Source organism: Synchiropus splendidus, chromosome 10 (genome assembly GCF_027744825.2).
Source record: "Synchiropus splendidus isolate RoL2022-P1 chromosome 10, RoL_Sspl_1.0, whole genome shotgun sequence".
NCBI lineage: Eukaryota > Metazoa > Chordata > Actinopteri > Syngnathiformes > Callionymidae > Synchiropus > Synchiropus splendidus.
Genome location: NC_071343.1, coordinates 13,185,747 through 13,211,123, shown reverse-complemented (window position 1 = coordinate 13,211,123; position 25,377 = coordinate 13,185,747). Strand labels below are relative to the sequence as shown.

At 42.4% G+C, this 25,377-nt stretch overlaps 2 protein-coding genes across 3 annotated transcripts in view; one reads left to right on the top strand and one right to left on the bottom strand.

The window, feature by feature from the left end:
* Window positions 1-4,557, top strand: part of tmtops2b (teleost multiple tissue opsin 2b) — a 48,081-nt gene extending 43,524 nt beyond the window's left edge. The window contains exon 4 of the mRNA XM_053876587.1: window positions 2,152-4,557. Within this exon, the coding sequence (XP_053732562.1) occupies window positions 2,152-2,364 (213 nt within the window). The 3' untranslated portion in view covers window positions 2,365-4,557. The remainder of the gene's footprint in view (window positions 1-2,151) is intronic.
* st6gal2a (ST6 beta-galactosamide alpha-2,6-sialyltranferase 2a) overlaps window positions 1-25,377 on the bottom strand; it is a 44,318-nt gene that overhangs the window by 3,956 nt on the left and 14,985 nt on the right. For both annotated transcript variants that reach the window (XM_053876585.1, XM_053876586.1), the window contains exons 2-6: window positions 20,199-20,256; window positions 18,721-19,787; window positions 10,841-10,938; window positions 10,365-10,466; window positions 4,199-4,373 (exon numbers count right to left, since the gene is read on the bottom strand). In XM_053876585.1, coding sequence (XP_053732560.1) covers window positions 4,199-4,373; window positions 10,365-10,466; window positions 10,841-10,938; window positions 18,721-19,717 — 1,372 coding nt within the window. In that variant the 5' untranslated portion in view covers window positions 19,718-19,787; window positions 20,199-20,256. The remainder of the gene's footprint in view (window positions 1-4,198; window positions 4,374-10,364; window positions 10,467-10,840; window positions 10,939-18,720; window positions 19,788-20,198; window positions 20,257-25,377) is intronic.

Here is a 25,377-nt window from a genome sequence, read left to right as displayed (position 1 = left end):
AACATTAAAATAAATGATGTGATTATTACCATGTTTCAGAAGTTTTAGTTCATCAATATATTTATTTAAAAGGCACAATATTGTTAAAACCATCAATGTAACTCCATAAATAGTAATGGTTTTACAGTCGAAAGTAAATGTTTAAAAAAAACAAAGAGACATTTGAAAAAGAAGAAAATATTTAGTATATCAAGAATTAAAATGTGCAGATTATAACCTTTTAATAGATAGTCACTGTATTGGTTCAGGAAATTGTTTGGTCTGCTGCTTTGCTGGGATACAACAAACATTCAGGAATAACCAGAATTGTTTGTTACTAAAAAGGTTGTTCAGAATAATAACAAAAAAAAAAATAAAAATCAATGTGTCAACACTAGTCAAACCCATGTATGAAGTCACCACAGCTCAAGTCAAGCAGGCTCAAAGTTCAGTTCATTTTCAAGTGTAGAAAAATAGTCAGCTCCAAGCAGTGTCAGGACGCCTCCCTGGTGAGGGGCCCCGGTCACAAGAGTCACTTGTAGCCCAGACAGTCTGGACCACACCGGGGGAAATGTTTTTTTGTCGTACTCAAATGCTGAATTTGAAACCTTTTTAAACAAATATGAAATAAAAAAACGCATTTCTAATAATTACATTGAAAATCTGCTCAAGTGATGACATTGGTGGCGCGTAGCTACAAGTGATTAGGTTATTGTAATGGAAAGAAAAGACGTCAATTAAACAGGTTATTACGTCGGTTCTGCCGTGAGTCACTGCGCTACAGTGTGACATTCAACATGGTTCCAGGCAGTAACAGCGTAAACTCGGCAGGTTTTATCGGAGCAGCATTGACAACAAGCGTCAGTGAGAAGAGGCAACGTCTGACGTTGAGAGGTGATTTGCAAAGACAATCACACACAAGCCTCCACTGTCCTGATGAAAGCCGCACCTTAAGTCCAAAGCTTTGTGAGGACACTAAGTTAAGCCGAGTGCAGTCAGCAGGAGCGCTGTTCTGAATCAGGTCCTGTAATCTGAGACTGCAGATGTTCATCAGTCTAATGGCCTTGTCTCGGGGCGCAGCGTGACGCCGCCCGACGGCACAATAAAAAAAAAAATCCCTAATCTTTTGTGGAGTGAAGTACTCAATGTTGTGATGGCGCGTGCCAGCAGAGGAAGCTCAGCCCCGATACATAAAACATGAAACTGTGTTTTTGTGGCTCAGCAGGATCTGGATGTTCCCTCCCCCTGGCTGTGAGGAGCTGCAAGCGCAAGAGCAGTTAGCCGTTTTTGTCTTCTCTAGATTGTTATTCCACGTGCGCACACACACACACACAAATGTCACACCATACAAGTCCCGCCTCGCCGTCATGCTGCGGTTATGTTCTCTTAACAAAGAGTCCGATATCATCTCTGAAATTACTCTGTCCGACACTGTTGATGCAGTCAAGGGTTGCTGGCTTGATTCCCCATGAAAGCACTTATGTACTGTGTTGTTTTCACTACTATCCCAGCAGTTGTTGCTACTTATCTTCCATTACACCATTCATGGTCAGCGTCATTGAAATGACTGCTTGTGTTGCTACCGATTTTTTTTGTTTATCTGCATTGTATGTTGAGCGAGAGATACTACCGTTGTGATCATTGTCACAAAAAACATCATAGTTAGTATCACATAATTACTCCTCTTTGTTTCACTCCTCGAGTGCCGAAAAATACAGCGTCAGGCGACCAGGTTGATCCTGACAGTGATGCAGTATACGGCTCAAATAGGGCTGTGTATCGGCAAGAATCTGGCAATACGACACATCTCCCGATACAGGGGGGACGATACACTGCCAGTTCGGCATTGTCACAATAATATTAGCAAAAAATTCCCTTCTTCTCTTTCATATCTGGTTGAGAATTGGAGCCACTGTCACATTATCGTGTCCACCTGCCAGTGAGTCCTGGACAGACACATCTAATGGTGCTTTTCCATTCCAGGTTCTAGAAGCTCCAAACAATGTTGAGGTGACAGCATTCAGAATTAGAAAATCTCCCGCTCTCTTTAAAAACAGCTGTGAGAGCCCACTCCCGGAGCTGAGGGGGTTAGGGTCATCCACCTCTGGAGCATGACAGTGTTTAGAGTGCTGGAAGAGCCATCCACTGACTGAGCTTTGTCTCCGGCTTCAGTTCTACAGATGTTTCCTGATCCTGTTCCACTGTGACCGCTGGTCAGCACAGAATGGCGACACGTCCATGCCCAAGACCACGGTCATCCAGCTGCACCGCAGAGTCTCCAGCAACACGGTGGCCTGCACCGCCCAGATCTCCGCCGAAGCACTGAGGCAGTGCTGCAGCACGCCGGCAACCAAGCTCACCAACCCTCCGGAGGCCTTCACCTGAGCTCTCTCCACAGGAAGTCATGAGCCTCAAGGCATCACAGACAATATGTTTTCTGGACTCAAGTGCGTTTTACATGTGAAATGGTGTTTGTACAAATATGATTCATTTTCTGTTCACATGGTGAAACTTTCACACCACTTTTGTATTCATTTCTTACCGTCAGAGTCAAGTCAGAGAAACGATTCATGGCTCAAAAGTCACACTCAACCAAGTCATAGACGCCTGATGATTCTCCCTCGCCAAAAGAAAAAGTTGCTCGTCAAAATGGCCGACCTTCCTTCTTCTGTCCAGATGTTTCATGTTACATTGATGGATGTCCACAATAAATGTGACCAAATTTTAAACACCACTGTAATGATTTTCATGACGTTCCTGCCCGACATGTCACACCCCCGACCTTCTGCATGACACGGCCGAGGTGCCACACTCTAAACACACACTGTAATTACAAAATTGCATAATGATTTCACTCCGCCGCTCGCTCACTCTCGCCCCTTTTAAGACCCTCAGACCCACAAGTCCTTGCGCAGGGGACATGACATGACTGCACGTCAGGCTGAAGCCGTGGCAGCCCGGGGGTTGATGAAGTGCTCAAGCGGTTGGAAGCTCTGATGTGTCGAGATTTGCCTGAGAATAATAGTAAGTTACAACAAGGCGGCTGTTTTTGTTCTCAAATACAAACGCAAAAAAAAGAAAAGAAAAGAAAAAAACGCAACCATCAAACACTGAAACACACCAGTGCAACGGTTCAAGCCTGAGAAGAATGTAAACAAGTCAAACACATGGACCAACAAACATGTAAAGCAAAAAATAAACATCTAAACCAACTACTAAGGAAAACAAAGACAAATAAGCCACAACAGTGGGAGGGTCATTTTCTTCCAAGCCCTACACACAAAGAAAGGACTCCATCATCTTTGCTTCTGACAGAAAGACTCTGAATGACAGCAAACACTTGACAACGGTGATCAGGAAAAAAGCCTTTCATTTCAGGCAGAGACGCCTTGAGAGAACCCGGCGTAACAGCATCATGATGCTATTGCCACAGTAGACAAAGGTGCCAGCATTTCTCATTCAGAGCATGTTTTATCTCGGTAATTTAACTAATATCAATGTCAGCAACTACAAATGACTAAAATCAGATGAGATTCAAACAATGCCTTATTTAACCTAAAGCTCTTTTAATGTCTTAAAAATATTTGTGTTAAAATGAAACTTGCCCCCCATAAGTCCAAGTAACAAATTCTCAGCAGATTCCTCCATGTTTGTTGTTGTTATCATCCTAGCAGCCACGTGTCTTGTGCATCAGTGTGATGAGTGGACCAGGAACCGGACTGCACTTACAAAGGTTCCCTGTTGTCTGGAGAGCAAACTGTTTATTACTGTTTAAATTAAATTGAATTAAATTGTTTAACAAGTTTTTTGTTGTAATTAAGTCGTAATAGAAACAATATGGAGAAACCTGGAACGACCCGGATGCAACCGAGTCAGAGATGAGCGCGCAGACAAGATCTGTCCGACACCCTGCTATTTTAAAGCTGAACTGTTACCTGGAATAACAAAACCTTTGGAAGGCGTCAAACGTTAGCTAGATTGCGTATTGATGTGCAGCGTCCCTGTTGAGGCTTAAACCCGCCACAGCGCACCTGCATGGATTCACTGCATCCATTCCCTCTGCACTGAAGATAAATATTTCATCTTGGATACCGTGTGTGTGCACATATATATACCTGCCCGAGCGAAAGCAGAGATAAGAACACGCAGGGAACCACGACATGATGGACGTATGCTACATGCAAACAAGGCTAAAGCGCATGGTTACGTGCGTCCTCACCTATGAAGCCTGATGATGGCGGGTTGGGCTGGATGTTTTCCTGAGTGTTTCCCTGGATCACATCCCACAGCTGCCACAGGGATCTGGGGTGGAGGATGTAGAAGAGCTGGTCCCGATGAAGCCGCCGGCGCTTGGTGTACGGACCAAATAGGTTGTAGTCTGGATTGGCAAACCACTGGAGGAGGAGAGCGGGAAAGAAACACACATAGTATTGCTGGAGAAGGAAGAATTGCAGTGACAGATACTACAGCTGCTACTAGTTAATACTGCTTCTACAACTGATTACTGGTAACTGTGGCTACTCAAACTTTCTCATGGTGGGCTGTTGCAACTCCCCATTGATATTTAGGGTGTGATACATGTACAAAAAATGTAAATAAAATGTTTAAAAATTTCACTCATGGTATGTTGCTTTTCCAGTGTCACCACTGGAGGAGACATGAAACCACAGGTGCAAGTAGCTAAACATAAAATACTGTTCATGTTGTTCATGTTTATCTTTCACTGTAGTGTTTGTATGTTTGCCTGTTGTATATTCTATGTAGTATCTAATGTTGTGATGACTATTTTTTCCTCTCAATTTGACACACTACACATGCTGAATTTAAGAACATAAATAACTACTTGCACGTTAATGTGTTATGCTATGCAGTTTGTTCGTGTCTTCAGTATAAATATTTTGTAAATAGTGTTGCAAAAAGACGGTCTCTGTATAGTGATGTCACCACAAAAGCTGCCTATCATCAGCAAACCTCAAAATAATTTTTGTGCTTTTATTATATCCAAGACATCAAGGACCGGTTTGACACTAGGATGCTCAGTCCCCACAGTTTATTCTCTCAAGTCTTAAACATGGGAAGTAAACATTTCAGAGCAAGTGAAACAATGTTTCACAGTAGATTCATTCTGCTACCGTGCAATGCAAAAATCAACTGAACTCACAGAAAATCTGCTTTTTTTTGGTCTGACCGGATGTGAACTGTGTTATCAGCAGGGAGGAGCATCATTGGGGACTGGTCCAACACCTCCAAGAAATCTCTCCTGCCACCGATAACAATCTGGACGCTCATGTTGAGCGCTGAAAATCGGATTAAGAGTGCCGAGTCTGTTCAGTGCTGCAGCTACACATCTGGGCTGAGCTGCTGCGGCGGGTGGACGTCGGTCAGGAAATAAGGGGAAACGTCCTTGATTGTCAGGAAATGGACCATTTCACACACTAATGGAGCACATGCTGCTCACATGGCTTCTTTGAACATCAGAGAGTTGGTTCTGACCCCACTGACAATAGCTCGGTCAGCCAGTGTGGAGATTAAAAGCTTCACTGTCTGGAATGTACAGACACAAAGTCTTTCACCCTTCAGGTCAAAGTACTCAGCCATCATCAAGGGGTTTGATCATTTTTTTGAATAATCTCATCCAAAACATCAGGTGTGTTCCACCCTTTCCAATCATTAGTTAAATTCAAGTCCATCGCCTCAGCATGGGTCTGCGTACTTTGATAAGATGGACTTACTGGCCTTTTGCATATCTTGGGTGGACCAGAAGATGGGTTACGCTTCAACTCCAGCAGGGGAAACGTTTTTGTCAGCCGGCTATAGGCTGCTATAGGGAACCCACCCCAGCGAGGAGGATTGATTCATCTCCCATCTACTATTGTCACATGATTTCCAGGGAAGACAAGCTATTTTAAGCTGACTACTTCAATCATACTGATTGCATCCATTTTTGTAGGCCCTTCAGACTTTTGCAGGCTCTTACGGACTCTGAAGAGGGGAAGCTGACAACTCTTTGTTCCCCTTACAAAGGTCACAAAAAAATCAAGGCAGAGAGAATGGAGAGATCCAAAATGCAAAATATATCAACCCCCAAGAGCTTCAGTTGATCACTCACGCCTCCTTTTCTGGTTTTAACATTTGGTCTTATCAAAATGAACAGAATCCAATAGACGAGTGGAAGATGAAGCGTCACAGACACGATTCACGACGTCACATACTAGAGTTTCGGACCCGAACAAGCCCCACCCCCAAACCTGTGGTCTGCCGATGAACTTAATAAAAACCTGTATGATACAAGGCAAACTAGCTGCAAACCACGCACCACAGCAACTATCAGGAGAATACAGTAGGACGTTTGACAATGACAAAATGAGAAAATTAAAAGAAGCCCATCTTTCATTTAAAGTTCATTTCAAAATCCCTTCTCATTCATACAAAAAAAAGAAAATAAATGTTTTACCTTGTGTTTTAGAAGAGAAAAATAAAGAGTCATAAAACAAAAAAGTCATAGTTCAACGTTTGTAAGTTGTTTTTTGGCTGTAACTGTACCTCCAAAATGTTAACAGAGTGAACACATCACTAATGGAAAAAACAAAACACAGTCAATTCTTGTAATCTGGTGATAAAAAACACATACATTTTTATTCTAATAACAGATGCTTGACACGCTATATTCCTCCTTGGAAGCCCAACACTTTCAAGATGAAAGTCAACCTTCAGTATCTGATCAGTTCTGTTCTCTACATTACTGGAGCTCATCTCCCATCGATCCCAGTTTAGTTAGTAACCTCACAGACTGTGTTCAACCAGTTTGATTTTAGGGTTAAGTTGTGGCTACGTATGATGGCGAGTGATGGACTAGCCATCATATGGAAATGTGTGAATATTTCAGGTCAGATCAACAACTGCAGCTGTTGCGATGACTTGCTGAGACATTGGCGAAGTGGGCTGGAGGTTGGAAATTCCAACTGAGCTAAGCAAGTCTGGGCTGGAACAATGATGAAGAGAACATTAACTTCATCCTCGCTCCATGTCCACTTTGATCCTGAAGACCCTGCTCCCAAGTCAAGTGTTGAGCTTACATTGAAAACAAAACGCACCATTAGAAGAAAAAAAACATTTTCAATACTTCATCTAACCCCAGCAGCTTTAGTAATTACATTGCTAACTGCATTTTACACGTCCAAGTTTTCTTCAGCAATTCTTACTCTAGTGTGACTTCTAGTACAGATACATCTACATACATTCAGTCACACCACCGATCAATGAAAAGCTCTCACATGCTGATGGTGGTTTTAGGTGTCTTTTTAAATGGGGAAAAAGAATCCAGAGAGAAACATCCTGCTCGTGGAACTAAAGTTTATGCGTACAGCCCGGATACCTGCAGTGACGGACCAGGTGAGAGCATCTCCGGGCGAGAGATATTTCTGATTAAAACTTGGTATTTTTACAGTCATCTGCAAATTCAATGTAAAAAATGCCCTGTTATCATCTATATGATCAAATATCGTAATACTTTATTTCGTGATATTGTGTCAATATTTTTGCTGATATATTGCAATATTATATAACACAGATACTTTGATATGCTGTTGCATTTATGACAAGTTAAATACTGACATTTTGTTTTAAAACACTGAAGTTTTGTGAAATAAGGGAGTGATTCATTCAGTTGGCACTGTGAAATTTAACTAAAAGTCTAAATGGACTGATCTCATAACAATGAACTAATTTTCATTCAAATGGTATTGCATTTTATTATCAGAATTTCCCCCCATTTAAATGATGGTTTTTATTTCAATATATTGCTGAACCTGCAGTACCATGATATTACACAACGTATGGTATCACCACTCCGGTATCAGGATACATATCATATTGCAAGATAGTTGCCAATACACAGCCCTAGCAACTTACTGCATACTCCGAGCAAGTCATATTCTGAAAAATAGAGCAATAACACACACCTACAATTTGAATGTTGAATAATATTATTATTATTATATAGTATTATCTTAGTACATTGCTGGTGGCATTGATCAAGATAATCGATTTGGACAATTGTACAGATTTATGGACAGTCCTAATTGTTTTGGGAGAAAAAAACATTCACCTTCAGTAGCATTTTTCAGTGGAGCACAAAAAAAAACCCAGAAAAAAGGTCTTCTATAGATGCCGTTGTCAGCGGCAGTCCCGGTGCCACATGAAAACGGCGCAGCAGGCGAGCGCGACGCACAGCTCTCACACAAAAACGGCCAACGTCTGATCTCTACATGAAGCCGTGATGAAATAATTGCTCATTTTGACAGAAGCGTGAGATGGAAACAACTGAACAAAAACAACTGCGGAGATGAAACGTGTGTCAATCAAGGTCCTGAAAAGTTTTTGAGTCGCCCTTCAGCCAGTGTGGACAGCGAATGACTGCTAAGCACACGCCCATTAATATCGTGCCTGAAAGGAGAAACACCGGCGCTCATGGTTAACTGTGTTGATGCCAAAGCTCCTACTTGAGTTGTGCTGATAATATGCACATAATGATAAGAGTGAATCAAACATTGGCGTAGTATCGGCTGGTAATTACAATAAAACAATGCGTAACATATGAAAAATATATTTAACCTTCATCATGCAGGTTAAATGTTTCTCCCTGGAAACACCAATCTTATGGTCTGGCTGTAGAGAACAGTGGGGACAGGAGACAATATTTCAAGTTCAGCAGACAGTTGGCTGGAATGCATAGATTTTTCTGTAGTTCTGTTGTAAGATGTGGTTTCACATTCCAACCTTTTTTGTCATCTTCATGAGCGGACAATTATGAAACTTCCATATTTGCGCGCTCTTCCTGCGTGTCTGCAGTCTCAGAACGCTGGATGAGCATCTGCTCCTCAGAGGTTCTCACGCTGAAAATCCTGCCGCCACTGTAAAGACAACCGAGTCGGTAGCTAAGACTGGTTAATATTAGTGCACCGCACCGTGTAAACAGAGGCTCGAGCTCTCTCGCTGACAGGCAGAGCTTGGCACTGAGGAGCTACTCTGTGTAGCATGCTCACTGTGACCTCCAGAGTAGCTTCCAACCGGGCAACTTTCACGGAGACGAGGCGTTCAGGTGCATCGGGACAGAATGAGACGGTGTCTAGCTAAATAATCGTTTCATGATTGTCATAATCGGAGGAAGACATAAGACGTAATCCTGTTAAAATTTGGGACCAGACCTAATGGGATCTCAAGTGAAAACTTGTATATCAGTGCATCCCTATAGTACCGGAGTACACGTTGGAGTAAACAAGGGATGGAGGAAGCTAGTGAACAGATGCTTTGTCATTTCAAGATTTCGCATTTGGTCTCCACAGATTTTTCAGAGGACACTAAACCAGACGCTTAGAAGTCAAACACCTTCGACTACCCAGTGCACAGATGTTCGAGGTATTCATGAAGCAATTAGAAAAACAGTAAATTGTCAATGAAACACCGACACCTGTGAACACCAAAACATCTTCTGAACAAAAAAAAGAATCCCAGATGACAAATATGACACTCATTTTCTTTCTTTTCTCAGAAAGCTTTACTCTGCAATGTCATTCATTGAGAGTGAATGAGGAGGGAGAGTTTCAGTCTGGACATGTGGCCAGTCCATCTTGACTGCAGTTTCTTTTTGAACAGTGGGAGGAAATCGGAGTGGCATGGGGAGCCCATACAACCTCGACACCGTGATGACACACTCTTTTTCTCTAAAGCCAGAATCAAGCAGGATTCAAAACTGCAACCTTTGTGCAGTAATAAAAACATTTCCGTCATAAAAGCATTCAAAAATAAATTGCACAAAGGCCCAAGTGATACACGAATCCACTGACATACTGGGTTGGTGTTAACTGCTCTAGCTACGGAGTAAGAGAAACACCTTGCTGCTGTCTTCTGCCCAAGGCTCCAGAGGTTTTAAACACACCAACATGCACAACTACAACTCTGCAGCTCGGATATGATAAATCATTTAGATTTACCACCTGGAAAAACACATGAATAAACCATTTGATTTCGATGGATTACACAAACGCCCTCCTCTGTCATTTTATTAAAACACTACAGAGTCTCATTAACGCATTTTCAATCTTGGATTAGTGTTCTTATCAGTGTTTTATCTCGTGTTTTATTGCTTAAAAACTCACGTAATTTCATGTCCCTGAGCGTAGGTACGAATAAAAAACAACAAAAAGAAGCCAATTGAAAATGCAAATTGATTGGTTATCTTGGAAGCAATCTGTGACTCCTTAATAATTTCTAAGAGGGTAGTAAACAATGGCACACAAACTTTTACAGCATGACGTGTTCAAAACAGATCAGTGGATAGAATGCTACCGTTCAACTTAGGCAGCGATGTAAAGCACAACAATCACCTTGTGAAGGTCAACAGCGTATGGCGCCGGGTCCCAGGCCAGGAGAGTCACATTCCTGTAGATGGCGCTGGTGGTGAACTGGTGTTGGGGGTTTGCCAAAATCTAGAGGAGGAGGTGGAGCCAACAGTGAATTACTTTCAAAACTTTAAAGTACTTTCAGAGAATATGGAGTTTAACTTAACAAATAATTTCTAAAATTGGCTTAAAGCCAGCAAATATATTAAAGAAAACAAATTTTTGAAAATGTTATTTAGATATTTCATAAGAATTACAGATTTGAAAATTTTTTTTTAAAAAGTCACACTTCATGTGATGATATATTCTCATCTGAGCCGCTCGATAGTTGTGGTGTGTGAATCATAATAATTATTCATTTAATATCAGACCTTGTCGGGGTCAAACCATACTCAGCCTCAGATAGAACAGCAAGACACACATGACCTCGGAAGGTCAGCGTGAGAGCGGAGGGACCTCACCTGAGAGTTGATGACGCGAATGGTGGTCTTGCTGCCAACATCTCGCTCGAATCCCTCGGTGGGGGCGGAGTTGAACCTCAGAACAGCATCATGAGAGTCTAAAAGAAATGATTTCACGGTCAGTTGGACTGTTTTTATACAACAAATTGTCCTCATAAATGAAGCTTGTGATTCTCCATAGAGTCTCTCAAAAGGACAAGTTTTTTTTTAATGGCACAAGGTTATGCAGGAAGCATACAGCCAAGGTTCTTGGGAGGAGCTTTGGGTTCTCCATTTTACAAAAAGGTTGTCCGAAAACCACAGGTTCTAAAGTGCAGCAGTTTTTTTTAAATAGCATTCATTCTTCCATTAGTTTCTTTTTTTTCTTTTTTAATCAGTTCCACAGTCATTTATTTTGATCACAAATTGATCATGGATCGAAATCAAATGAAAAATATAAAATACAACAGCATTCACTACTAAAGAATTTTTTTCCCCAGGCATGACACGCAGCTAGGTGAAGATAAATACTTCCATCTGCATCTCTGCATCCCCAATATTCTGTTCTTGCTCTTGTAGCCATCTTATCACTGATCATGATCACACATATGTCACTTGGATATACCGGTCATCCTCACAGAATAACTGGGGATTTGGTGACCCTGAAAGAAAAAATGCTTCACAAGTTCTCTGGAGGACATGTGAATGATTGAGAGCGGCTCTTGCAAACACACTGCCATTTGCATGTGAAAGACTTGAGAGCAGCATCTCTGTGTTGACACACTCGCAAGCTCAACATCAAGGTTGTCATTTGCGGTCGGATTTGTTGATGCGTGGAACAACAAGTCATATACAGTCGCTCTCCAGGTGATACACACATATCACCAACCTACACACATGCCTTTGTATCTCTCACTCTGTGGGGACCTGTCATTGCCATAATGCTTTCCCCAGCAACTCACCCTAAACCTAACCATCCAAAACAAGCAGATAACCTGAACCAGAACTCTCAAACCTTTTCCCAATTTAAACTGAGGCTTGGACCACAAAGAAATAAAATGTTTCGCCAAGAATTGGGTCCGAAAGTATTAATAAACCAGGTACACACACACACACACCTCCTCACAACATCCCTGTGCTACTGGATGAAACGCAGACATAATTGGTCTAATAGACTCACAGCAATCATTCACAGACCCAAACCAAGGAACAAAACCACAGCAGAAACATAAAACGCAATGCTTAACAAACAAAAACTCACACCAACAGATGCGCAGGAGACCAACACACTACCAATACACATGGACCAAACATATGCACTTATTTGGCTGTCATATTTACGTTCTTGCTGTGTTGATCTGAGTGGCAGTTTCGCTAAACATATTCCAATACAAGGCTAACTGATCTCGCTCGGTATCCTCAGGACATCCGACGTTGTCAGGCTTTTTTTTTGTTTGTTTTTTTTTTGGCGGTGCGAGTCTCACCTCCAGGCATGTCCCGCCTCCTGTCATGTTCTTCGGAACAATCACAGTTGGCTTCTGTCGACTGTGTTTTGGATTCAGAAGTTTTTCTTTGACGTGTGGACTGTGTTTTGTATTAACCTCACCTAGTGGATTATTATTTTAAAGACGGGGAACTTTACAATTCCTCTGCATCTGGGTCCTCCTCCACGTAAACACATGCAAGAACACTCACATAATAACCTGAACAGGCATTATGTTACTGATACACTCATCTGTTTAGTAAAACCATATAGATGAAAATTGCACAAACACAATACTCCACATGCACAAGACATCTTTGTCACATCTACACAACTATCTAGTTAAGTGCCTATGTCAACACCATTCCAGGGACCCTCAGTATTTTCCTCAAATCCAAATCGAAGACAAGTCAAGTGTAGGCAACTGTAACTGTACACAGCAAGGCACGCAAGAATCGAACACATTAGTAAGTGCAGAGCTTAGACCCTAAACCACTAAGGAAAGAGTCAAAAATGTGTAGAATATTTAATCCAGTGTTTCAACTTCGTCTTAGATCCTCCTCAGCTGCATTGAAATTTAAATTCCTTGAAGAGCAGAAGGCTCCCTCTAGCGCGCAGACAACTGCACTACAAGGCCAAGCACTTCAACTGTCACACGTTTGATAGATGACGGAGGGAGTAATTACACAGTAATATCTGTCCTCTGATCGATCCATCAGTTTTGAGTCTTTCCCTATGATGTGGCAGCAGGATGGATGACCCTGCAGGTTCTGACCAGGGTCTACTCCATCACTGCCAGCGCCTGTCGCAACTGAGATGCAGCTGAGCTTCATGGTACCCACACACACACACACACACACACACACACACACACACACACACACACACACACACACAGAGGTAAATGAAGTACAGATATTTTAGCTAAATCTATTAATAATAGATCCATGAAACAGTTTTGTCATCTGAGTAGCTCACATTCAGACCCGCCTTTATTCTGGATCTATGCCATTTCAGTCAGCGAATGCTGCAACAAATGCTGCTTGTACTCCCCTATATCTTTCATGTTGTGTAGCGATGTGTGACCTGGATCTTTTGCGACACTGATTTAATTTAAGAATATTTGATGGTGATGTGAAACACCAAGTCAACTCGGAAAAGATGAGCTAGACTTCCACCTAACACCATCAATTTAGATTAGATCAGTATGCTCCTAAAAACAGAGCGCACAATGATAAAACAACAAGTGCACCAAACCATCACAAATTCTAATACAACAAACAACGTGGCAGAGTTCTCCAGAAACATGATATACTCGTCCTGTAAGAGCAGCAGAACGCACATTCACATCCCCACTGTACAAACATACTTCGACTCAGAAAAATAAATCAATCTTTTACCTTCTACGAAAACAAATACACACACTAGAAAGACTTCCACCACAAAGTGACAACAACACACTCCTACTTCCACGCATGACTCGAACAGGCGGAGCCTGCAGTTCCCACCTCCGCACACACGATGGCAGCCTCACACCAGCCATCCTGACCGACGATAAACGCAGCTGCTGTGGACTTCCATCAGTCACTCGTCACTCAGACAGCAGGAGAAACACAAAAAGGCCTTTTGTTGTAGCTCACGATACAAAGCTGCCAAACAGTGATTGTGATGCAGTGCAGTGAGGGAGAAGAGGTTAGCAGAGCAAGAAGACCAAAACAAAGCAGAGAACGAATCCAGTTTGATTTCCTGCTGGAGGCTGGATGAAAGAACGCAGGTGACTACGTGGCGCTTCAGCAGCGGCAGAGCCGTTCCATACAATAAACAATCTGATAAAGCGTTCGATTTGATGCATAATCATGATAAATAAAGCTGGACCCATTCACAGTGAAAGAAAACCACAGTGCTTATCAATATAATTTGCTGGCCAGGTGCTGAACGATCGACCGTCTCAGCTTCCTCAGTGTCCTCTCATGATCTTCATCCTTAAATATGATTATGTTACTTGAACAGTTAAGATTATTCATCTGTCAGCAGCAGATAAAAGTTGAAACAAAATTAGAATTCTTCACCATGACATTCAGTTGTGCTGTTTCTTTGTCCTGTAGGTCAAACATGCTTGCAGGTAAAGTAGTTCTACAGTATGTGCTGTTTACTCAGAGACAGAAATAAACAGAATCTGCTACCGTTTTGTGTCAGATGCAGCGATTGGCAACGCCTTTTGAAAACTGGGTGCACTGAGTGGGAACTTTCAGTGGCAATGCTGTCGTGTAAACCCAGAATTGAAATTGAGTTTACGCGAGTCAGGTAGGCACTGATCCTCCTTTGGCTGCACAGGATTGAGCCCAATGCTGAAGAAACAAGTGGTATAACTGTATTATGGCGGCAACTCACGATTATTTTCGTTGACGTATCTATTCATTCCTTTTTCCATTAGTTGACTACATGCGATTACCTTTGTTTGGACCTATTTTGAATTTCTTTGTAACTTAAAGTTGCTTAAATCATCTCACTGTGATACTCGGACACCATACATTATTCAACAAGTATATTAAAATAATGACACATAATCCAGGAACATGTATTAACCCTGTGAAGCATAGACCATGAAACAGTTGACAGAGAGCTCCAGCTCTTTATTGGTCCTTGAGAACAATTTTAAATCATCAATGTTCATATATATGTCTCATAAAGTATCTGATCAACATCCACATCAAAAGGTCGTATTTCAATAATTAAAAAAAATGTGTTCAGTGTAGCTCCCTAGTTCAGTTCGGGTTATTATTAGGAGGCAGAGACTCTTCACTACATCAGTGTAAAAAAAAAACAAAATCAATCTCCTCTTAAAAGTTAGTTCCGTGCTAACCGACATGCTGTTAGCTCGAGGGCGTGTGGCGTCACAGACCAAACATGGAACACTTTCATCATTCTACCATAGTGTCGAAGGGGTTCGCTCATCCTTAAGACGTGTTATCTTCGCAAACAAAACTAAGCCACACTTCGAACACGAAGACCCGTGGCCACTCCAACTCCTCCGTAACTGTGACTGAGGCGGTCAGTTGGAGGTGGTGACGTGGAGCCTGGGCCGCGCAGCGACGGCAGCCAGTTGGAGTCGGACCTCAGTCAGGAACCGATTAAAGGAAGATAAATCAAAAACATCTTAATCATTCCAGAGAATGTCATAATTTCACACTGATTCTCAATAACAACCAGTTCTCGATGCCCATCCTGCGGCCCATGTGTGTCATCCTATGCTTTTGCAAAACATTTATATTCACAACCATGACTTTCTTTTGAATTTAGAGAGAGAAAAGTGCTTTTGATTTTCAATTTTTATTTGAAATTAAATAATTTCATAGACCACCACAGTGAGCCAAAACAAGCTTGTATGAAAACTCAGGTTGCTGGAGCCTCTCTGTACTGAACACCAGCGATCTGTAGTTTGATCGAATCTGCGTTGCGGTCAGTTGATGAGTTGGAACTCGTCGCTGCAAAGTTAAGGGCCATGCAATACACCAGTAAGTTAAAATCTCACGCAGCAAAAGCCCCACTTCCGCATCAGCCCAAACTTGCAGGTTTGTATTGTCCTTCCTGTCTACGTGCTTCCTACAACATAGTTGCTTTCACCTGAACATCTGATGAGCGCCACCTTTGCAGTGCGCTGTACTCAACAAGTATGACTTCCCTAAAAACACATTGCCACATAATGGCCAGTTAGATACTACAATGGCATCACTCAATACTGCGTGTACGTGTACATTCACTATGTGCAAAGTTTCTTACATCCAGTCATTTCGCCATGTAAACATAGCTTTAGTGTAAAATATTTTTCACTTCAGACCTGGATCAAAATTGGACGAAGTCGAGGACCGGACTCAATATAGATAAAAAAAAAAAGGTGCATGTTTTTCAGGTGTACTGATACTGGTGAACTGTCAATAATGAATGTTCCACTCAGCATACCAGCAGACATACACAGTCAGTGGAACATAGGAAGGTTGATCAAAAGACCTAAAATTGAATTGTCAGAAAATTGAACTGTCAGAAAATTCAAAAGAAAACCTTGACTGCCAGAAATTGCTAAATAAGACAAACTCAAGAGGATAACTGGAGAGTTGAGCGTAAAAAAATAACTCAACCCAGAAAACTTGACAAAATGAAAATTAAAAATACATCACTACTCTGAATAAGGAAGCTATTTAAAATAAATTGTGACAATTCAACACCACAAAAAACTATGACAAAGATGTGCATAAAAATAAAGTAATTGACTAGTGGTGTTAGAAAAATGCTGAGTTTCACTGAATAACTTGAACACCAATGACCGCACAATGACTTCTACGGTTTAGTTAACTTAGTTACATTTCTCAGTGGCAAGAGTATTTTCTGTAGCATTTAATTTGTTGGCGCAGTAAAAAGGAAAATTCAGCCTCCACTGTTTGTGGGTTCTGTTTCAGAAACGAATCCTTGACGTAAACACTACCATGCTTCGAAACGGATCAAACTTTCTGTGCAAACTGCTTTTGTCACTTACATTTTCCTCACACTTCAGTATTTATAAAGGAGGCGGCAAATAATTCAGTGGTTTAATATCATCGCAGCCGCAGAGCGCATTTCATGTCCCCTCAGTTGATATGACGACTTTTATCTGTCTGTTTGAATGAAAAAGCTTTCAAGCCTGTGATTCTTCCTCTCTTCCAGCACAGTTGCTGCATATTACAACTAAAAAAATGATTTTTTTTTTCCTCTGACGGCATCGATTCCAGGCAGATGAACAGTTGGGAGATTCAGCTTTGCGCTGTAATCATAACACTACCTTTTAAATTCAAGCAATGTGAGACAGGACCATTTGGTTACTTCAGGTTCTGTCCGTCTTCTGTCAGGTGAACCATCTGTCTGTGACTTTGACTGCCAAAGTCTGGACCACACACACCCCATTAGGCTCACACTCAAGACTGCTCATTATAATCAGCTTGACACGTTAATCAGCAAACGCCACATGAAATATGAATCATTGCAGGAAGAAAATGGATGTTCGTTGACCTTTCATACACTGGATGTTACAGGAACAAGAAGCCTGACACACAACAGATCAATCCGGACTATGGGACACGAAAAATATTGACTCACGCATGAGTGTAATTCAGCTATGTGCGTTCAAATACGCTGACAGCCGACAATACACGGCTTACATGGATTCACAAACACAAATCGATGGCATAATCACATCAACTGCAGGCATGTTAACCTCAAATGAAGGTTAGCCAGCCAGAAGAGCCACACTTGTTTAATGAACATATTCAAGATTTATACTTGAAGTAAATACGCCTCTTTGTTGCGTAGGATTCCTCCATTGAATTTCACATCACCACCAAGGAAGAAAGCACATGGAATTATCAGGGTAGTAAATTGAGGACAAATACATTATTGTCAGGAGTCAAACTGTAAAAAAACAAACAAAAAAGACACAAAACAGCAAACTTGGCACATGTCAACCACCCATGCAAATGAAGTCTGAATATTGCAAATGGACAATATACACTTGTTGAAATTGACCAATTATTAGGTTGGTTATTTTAGTGACAACAACAACGTGTCTGCAATGCATGCCCTTTTTTTGCACTTGAGCACCAGCCGCAGCTGAGCCTTGTGAGTAGCTGTGTCGATGATCTATCACTCGGGTTTTACGGTTTTCTGTTTGGCTCCTTTTTGACATTTACTATAAAAAGGGGCGGGATGATTTTGATTTTTTTTTTTGTTCAGCAGAGGCGCCATCACCCTCATCTCCACTCGTATTGAGTACTGACTACTGTGTATCTGTAGTATGATACCAATAAAGTGGGTGTGGCTATTCATAATTACTAATTACTGCACTGTAGTAGTTGTAAAATAATATTGCTAATCTGAAACGGAATGCTTTGATGTCATACTTTTGAATATTTTTAAATAACAGAATTGTCCGTGATCTTTGGATAGTTTTTTACAGAACAGACCAACTATAGTCCTATTGTTTGACATTGTTGCAGGATATTGTCATTTAGAAAATGCCTCAACAGCTATTTTATTACCGAATCTTGAAGAAAAGGGGCCTTTTAGGCCACATTTTTCTTTAGTCATCATAAAGGGCACTTATCAACTCTGTAAATGTCATTGTTAGTGGGGAAACCTCAGGGCAGTGGTTCAATGAAACTGAAGATCCAACTGGACTGAGTTTGTCACAATAGTTATTTTTTTCCGGTTAACTTCATTCATCTTCTACCCCTTATTCCCTTATGAGGGTAGCAGGGTCTGGAGCCCAACGAAATATGCGGCTGTACTGTACTTACAGCAATGGGCCACACCTGTGTCAGGATTTGTATCGTAGCGCCACATTCTTGCAAATACACAGGTCTAAATACAACAAGATTTTTCGTCTACTCACCAATCTCTCTGCCCAGTCCTGAGCGCAGTATTGCACCGGCTGACATGACCACAGCGCAGGTCTTCAAGCTGCTTCCATCCTTCGCTTGGTGAAGTTTCTCCAGAGGAACTTCTGGCACCAGATGGGCCCAGCCCAGAGAGGAGAACGGCTGCTCCGACCCATCCACAGTCTTGAGTCGGGCCTGAGACTTCATCTGACATAGCAGTTCCTTGGTGGTCCGTGCCGGTCTGCGTCGGCCCTGATAAAAGACCTGGTGTTTGTTGGAATTGACGTAGTCCTTCATAGTCCGTTGCAGACGAAGGCTGAGCATGTCGGCTGACGCCTGACCCTTCCACAGACGCTTGACTATAGACGCCGACTTGGAAAAGTAATATTCCTCCAGATCCGAAGAGTCTCTGCCAGATCTCCTGCCAGTTGTGGTCTGGATTCTGTTTCCAAGATCCTCATCTTCTTGCTCATCTTCTTCACCTTCTTCTTGGTCACCCACACCATGGCGCCATCTAGTGGCCTGGTTCTGATATTCCGTAGTCAGGGATGTTCTCTCCCGACTCTGGATCACTGGGTCAGAGTGAGAGTCCACATTCTCGGTGCCAAAAGAGGACCAAGCTGCCAGACTCTGTGGGTCCAGGTAATCTTGGCGGCTACCCTCCTGGCTGCCATAAACAGCGAACGGTGCACTGTTTGGGCTGCGGCTCGCCTCCAGACTGGACTCCGGTGTGGTGACCGAGCTGCTGGGTGTCTCTGAATCGTCTCTGGCATACGACACGGTAAGAGCCGGTTCAGGTCTGGACCCGATGAAGGCCTGCTGGTGGAGGGAAGCCTGTATTGAAGCCAGACGACGGGTGTCTGGATGCTGTGACAACAGAGACCTGGCAGAGGTCACAGGCTTGTCCACACGAGCATCCAGGAAATAGGAGAAAAGGCCCAGGAAGAGGAGAACCCATGCCAACATTCCCACCACCACCAGCCTCCGCCACTGCCTCATACTGGACTTCATCACTCACATGCGAGCCCACCAACTTTTAAGCCCCACAATGGGGACTGAGCCCAGAGGTCAGTTGGAGGCCCTGGAGAAGAAGAGAGCACCAGTTAAGCAGTAGTCAGAGGAAGATGACTCTCATAAGGACAAGATATTAGGCCTGTCATGATAATCGATTAAGGTTACCAAGATTCATCGACACGTTGTGAAGTCGTCGAAGTTTCGGTCCCTGTCGCACTCACAACACTAATTTAGTTTAAAGATTAGTTTAGCGACAGATGCCTTCTTTACTGGCTGCGGCATACCGCAATGCAGGACCAGTTTGTTTCTGTGTGCCGGCGCCCCAGTCGTGATGTCACCAGCGCCACTCTATTCATGTCAACACTCAGTGGACTCGACGTGCGCGCCTCTCTCTTGTTCCACCGAGTATTCTTGGTGGCGCATGGTGCAACTACACATGGTGCATTATTATTGCATTTTTTAAAAGATATCAGCTCACCTTGTTGGGCAGTTCTAGTTCGTCACGGCCATGAGACCAGCAGGATCGAGCAGACACCCTGAAAAACAAACACGTCAGACATTAGCAGTGCAGGGCCGCCAGGGTCTCCAAGGGCTAATAACGGGAGCAGAAATCATGATCAGAATTATGATAAAAGTTCCCCCCAAAATGCATAAAAGTCTATTGAGTCTATTGACAAGTCAAATTTCCTCATTGTGGGATGAATATGCGATAGCAACATCCGCACATTTTCCTATCCAAATACATTCCGTGTTGGCTTCAAAAAAGTGTAACCCGGTTTAAAGAAGTATCGGGCACGGTGGGTGAAAACGCCAGCTTTGTTTGGACTAAAGGCCCATCCGATACAGAACTTGTGCGGTAACCACCAATTTCATCTCTGTGTGGACAGGGTCTGTCACTGTTCAGGAAAAGGGCTATTTTCTGTAAACAAAAAGGTCCGGTCCCCCTCCACCCATGTCATCAGGTCAAAGCTCATCTGCTGACCCGGTCAAGTCGGCGATGCAAGGAAGGAGCGGCCCATCAATTAGAGAGCAGAAACAAAATAAATAAGACCAAAGTGACAACTGTGTCTTCTGGAGAAAGAAGCAAGGGGCTAGGGGTCAGTGGCACAGCGCTTTAAACACGTCCACCACACAAAGGTCAAATACAACTCTCAAGAAAATATGTCAGGCACATATATAACAGGACCAACCAAACACCTGGTCAGTGCAAATGCTGTCGACTACAAATGTCATCTTCACGCTCCGGCAGTCCACCAACGACTGGTGCTTTCAGTGTGTGCGTGGTTAGCTTCCTTCACCTGGCAGCCATCAGAGTGTGTGTGTGCCCCAGAGTGGGGACGAGAGAAATAAACTCCATGTGTGGCACAGATGGAGAGGCGGGGGAAGAGGAGGACAAAGGAAATGGTACAAAACCAGACACATTGAACGGAGGCCAGGCAGAAAATTTGAGTAGCAGTTTGAAGGAGAAACACTTGTACTAAGCTTTTTATTGGGAAATGACAGCAAACAACAACAGAAAAATGCACAATCCAAAATCTACGTTTAAACACCAAGTCATTTTCAGAAACATTTGCTTTTATCAGATTTACTTTGGGTTGTGGCAATAATGTGGCAGTCGGCACAGTACGGATCACCTATAAGAATAGTTGATGCAAAATAGTTCCAACTTTTTTGTCCTTTTGGAGACTTGTAACTCATCCCTCGCAGAATGCTTCCTCAAATTCCAAAAGTCCAATGCAGCCGACAGGTGCATGACAAAGAGCAGACATTGCGTTTCCTCTTGCAGGCCAACCCGGTGCCCTCCAGCCATCCATGCTAATATTCTTGAGTTTCCACACTGTCGACATATTTACAGACGCACGTGACCACCAGACACTATCTGCCCGACAGGTAAGTGCTTCAACAACTGAGGTAAAACGGTAGCAGCATCTCACTGAGCACTTTACCGCTCCCTGTCGAGGAGCCGGAGCGAAGAAGTCGAGTTATTAAAGCTTAAATCAGCACTGGCTGAAGTAGATTCTCCATTAACCCAAAACCTACTGTGGGATTTGAGCTGCTGCAATATTGATGCTAATTGAGGGTTTGACATCTGAATATCATAAGAGAACTAATAACCAGAAGTGTTCTCAGACAACTTTCCAACTTTCATGCTAGCCTCAGCAAAATATCTTAAATTGGCAAAAATCCAAAAAAAACGACTTACACACTTGCCATCAGGCAGCATTTGTAATCAGTACACAGAATTGATTTAATTCTAATTTAGCGAGCATGTTTTAGCAGATTTTATTTTTCATATTTTCAGCTGTGACTGATTTCACTGTCTAGCTATTACAACACATAACAAACCTCAACCTAACTTGACAACCCATGTGATCACTGACCTGCTTTACAGCAGCAGTCAGTCCTCACGTAGGACGCGTCACTAAAAGACGAAGCGCTCAGTCCACATGGCAGTGAACGTTCACACGGATATGTCCAGGAAGAGAAACCAGAAAACCAACTGGACAAGAGCCCTGGCCTGAGTCAACATAGAAGTTACATTCACTCGCCGGAACAAAACGTGCGCTAGCCATTTTACTGTATTTACAAAACTGTTTGGTGAATATCTTAAAGTAAGGGATCATCTGTGATTTCTGACGTTCCAGGTGCCGCACAACAGTAAAACATTTCCAGAATTCCTTTTGAAAGCATCTAGTTGAGTAGATTGCCACCTGTTATGACACTGTTCGCTGTTTCACATTGATCCTTCTTCATAAACAAATGCACATGATGGCTGTAGGGGGGGCGACAGCAGAGTTTTTACAAATACCAGTTTTACAATACTTGTATTCTTAAATTGTGTAATGCTGCTTTAAGTTAAAGCATGATTTTTCTCCATCTATTAGCTTCTCCACAACAAACCAGCACTACCACCATCACTTGACGCATCAGTGGCAGTCATGAGTTCAATGCATCCGTCTGCACCAAAAGCACAGCTCTCAAATTACCCATCGAGCTCTATTTCTGCTGTCAAAAACAGACCGCGGATTACAAAGTCATAAGAAACTATTTTAAAGAGCTTGCTGTCGTTGGACAAACAGCACGCTCCAGTAGGATCTCGGCATGTCTCAGAGTCATCTAATTTTAGTGTGTCTCAGATGGTTCAAATCAATATGTGCAGTTGAACAGAAAGGAAAAGCTAACAAAAGGAGCGAGAATCAAACGTGTGTTATTAAAACCGGGCCGCCGTGCCAACAGCCTAGCTCTCCATCCTCCCTCGCTCTGCTGCTGCAAGGCGCTGTGCATGGACGTCATGTCGAATAAAACTCTGACCTGAGAACTTGTTCCTCATCAAATATTGAGGCAGCAAGAGTACAGTTGTTCCGCTTCCCCCACAAATAAAGTGGTTTTCTATTAATATTCACTTCACAGCTGCTCCATCTGAAACAAACTAATACGAGAGGTTTAAGGACGCGAGCACCAGGATGTGAACTTGGTGGTGGCATGATAAATGAATGAACTCCGAGTCACCGGAAAGGAGAGGCTGAATAGAACATGATATAAATGCAGACATCTTGGGAAAATAATAGTTTGATCACCTCGCTGAGTAATGCGTGTTCCTTCATTAGCAGCATAGCAAGCACAACGGAAACAGAGACTCTCCTGTCACCTTGAGAAAGTTCTCATCTCCACCATGCATCGCTCCGACACTTCAATCTCATTCATCTCCAGAAACCTAAAAAATGCAACATCAAGCTACATAAACCAAGACATCACTGGCTGATTCTGCAGCAGACCTATCAAAATAAGACTTTGGAGCCGATGCAAGCGTGAGAAATTTCTGGTCGATCTCGCTTATCGGCTGTCACCCTCTTTTTAAATTGAACATGGACTCACCGGCTTCATGAAAACAGCTTTTCTCCCTGACCACCAGAGGTCATCGTGATCGGAATCTGACTGATGATGTTGAAGAACCGAAAATGTACCTGCCTAAAATATACCCTCAACATTCTGTTGCCGTGGGAACAGTAGTCTGATTGAATGTTTGAAACGTTACCTAGTATATTAGACTGGTCATTCTTGTGGCAACTTTTGTAGCATTAGCCACTGAGCTATCCTGTTCCAACTTAGCATGACATCGGTTTCGGGAACTTGATCTCAGTGTGCTGAGCAGATTGTTGTTATTACAGATTTTAATTTCATCCAAACCACTTTTGGTGAGTGGACAGTTTTGACTGTGGCTATTCTTATGTTCCTGTATTATACCTAAATACTCAATTTAATATGTGGTTTGTTTATTTTGAAAAATTCGAGGAACAACTGGAATTTTAAAAAAAAGTACGCAATCCACATCAAAAGGTGTTTATATATAGCATATATTTAACATAAGGACCAGCCTTAATACACAGCCACTTCCTTCCTATTTAGCTGCAAGCTAAAAGTGGGTAATTTGGGAGTTGTGGGAGAATGCTAGCCTCTTAACCCTGGGATGGCCTCTTGCGTTCGAACAGGTCAGGGGTTCGTATTTATCTCTTGTGAATGGTCGGAAATAGTCTTGCAGCGTGTCATTTTGAAGTCCCCTCAGGTTCCTCTATTAATCTCCCCTTGGGTCAACTGCGTAAAATTATTCTGCTAGCAGTTAAACACCATTACCGCCCAATCAATATACAAATCAGTTCAGGACATTTTAGGTGACGTCCTGCCTCCCTCTGTCCTGGTCGATGAAAAACAACACACCATTAATTTCTTCGCAAGTGGGTTAAATAATCATTTCCTCTGCTGTATGAGACAGTGCAGTGACGACAGCTCGGTTTTCAGTGGGGCTACAGTCTTATATCTGACTTGTAAGTTCAGAACTTTTCAATGCACCGCAGTAAAACTAGCCTTCATTCGGCTGGTAAGATAAATGAACTGATACAAGCAGTGACCTGAAGACAGGTCATAAAAGCAGCAATAGCCCTGTGGCAACAGGCCTGGGATGTTTACGGTGGCAATAAGTCAACGACAAATCTCTTTATGAGAAAACACAGCTCATTACACAGCTTGGAAAGACTAACAAAATCCAATCGACCAAGAGACAGTAACATGGTCTGTATGTGATGTCAGGAATATACAAGACAGTGGCAGCAGACCAACAAGGAATGTGGCGAATCATTGGGGCTTTCAGCAGTGTAGACATTCTGTGGCAACAACACACAGCAATATGCAGTAAAACTGTCATGCTAATTGTGTTCATCGCCGTCGTGTCATGAGTGGAGATAATTTGTGACTTTTTTGTTGCTTGTTTGCGTCACACCGCAGCAAAAAGGACCACAATCCATTTGCCAATTGACAAAATGAATTATTCAACTATTAATGCTAATTCCTGTTTTAGCATTTTATTTGACAACTAAAATCTCTTAAGATGTTGCACCGTAAAGAGAGCCACAAAAATCGAATGTTGAAATTAGCCTCCGAACTCAGAACTGAGCATCAAATGATACAGAAACATGCTGGGCAAAGTATCACGGATGAGTGACTAACACACTCAATAGTGAGTCAATTGAAAGTGTATTTTCATTTTTAACCAAAAGACTTGAATTCCATGATAGTAAACCTTGCAGCATCTCACATACTCACAATTTAACCCCAAAATAAAGCAGACAACCAAAGGCCCCTCCCACCTCCTAAACATAATC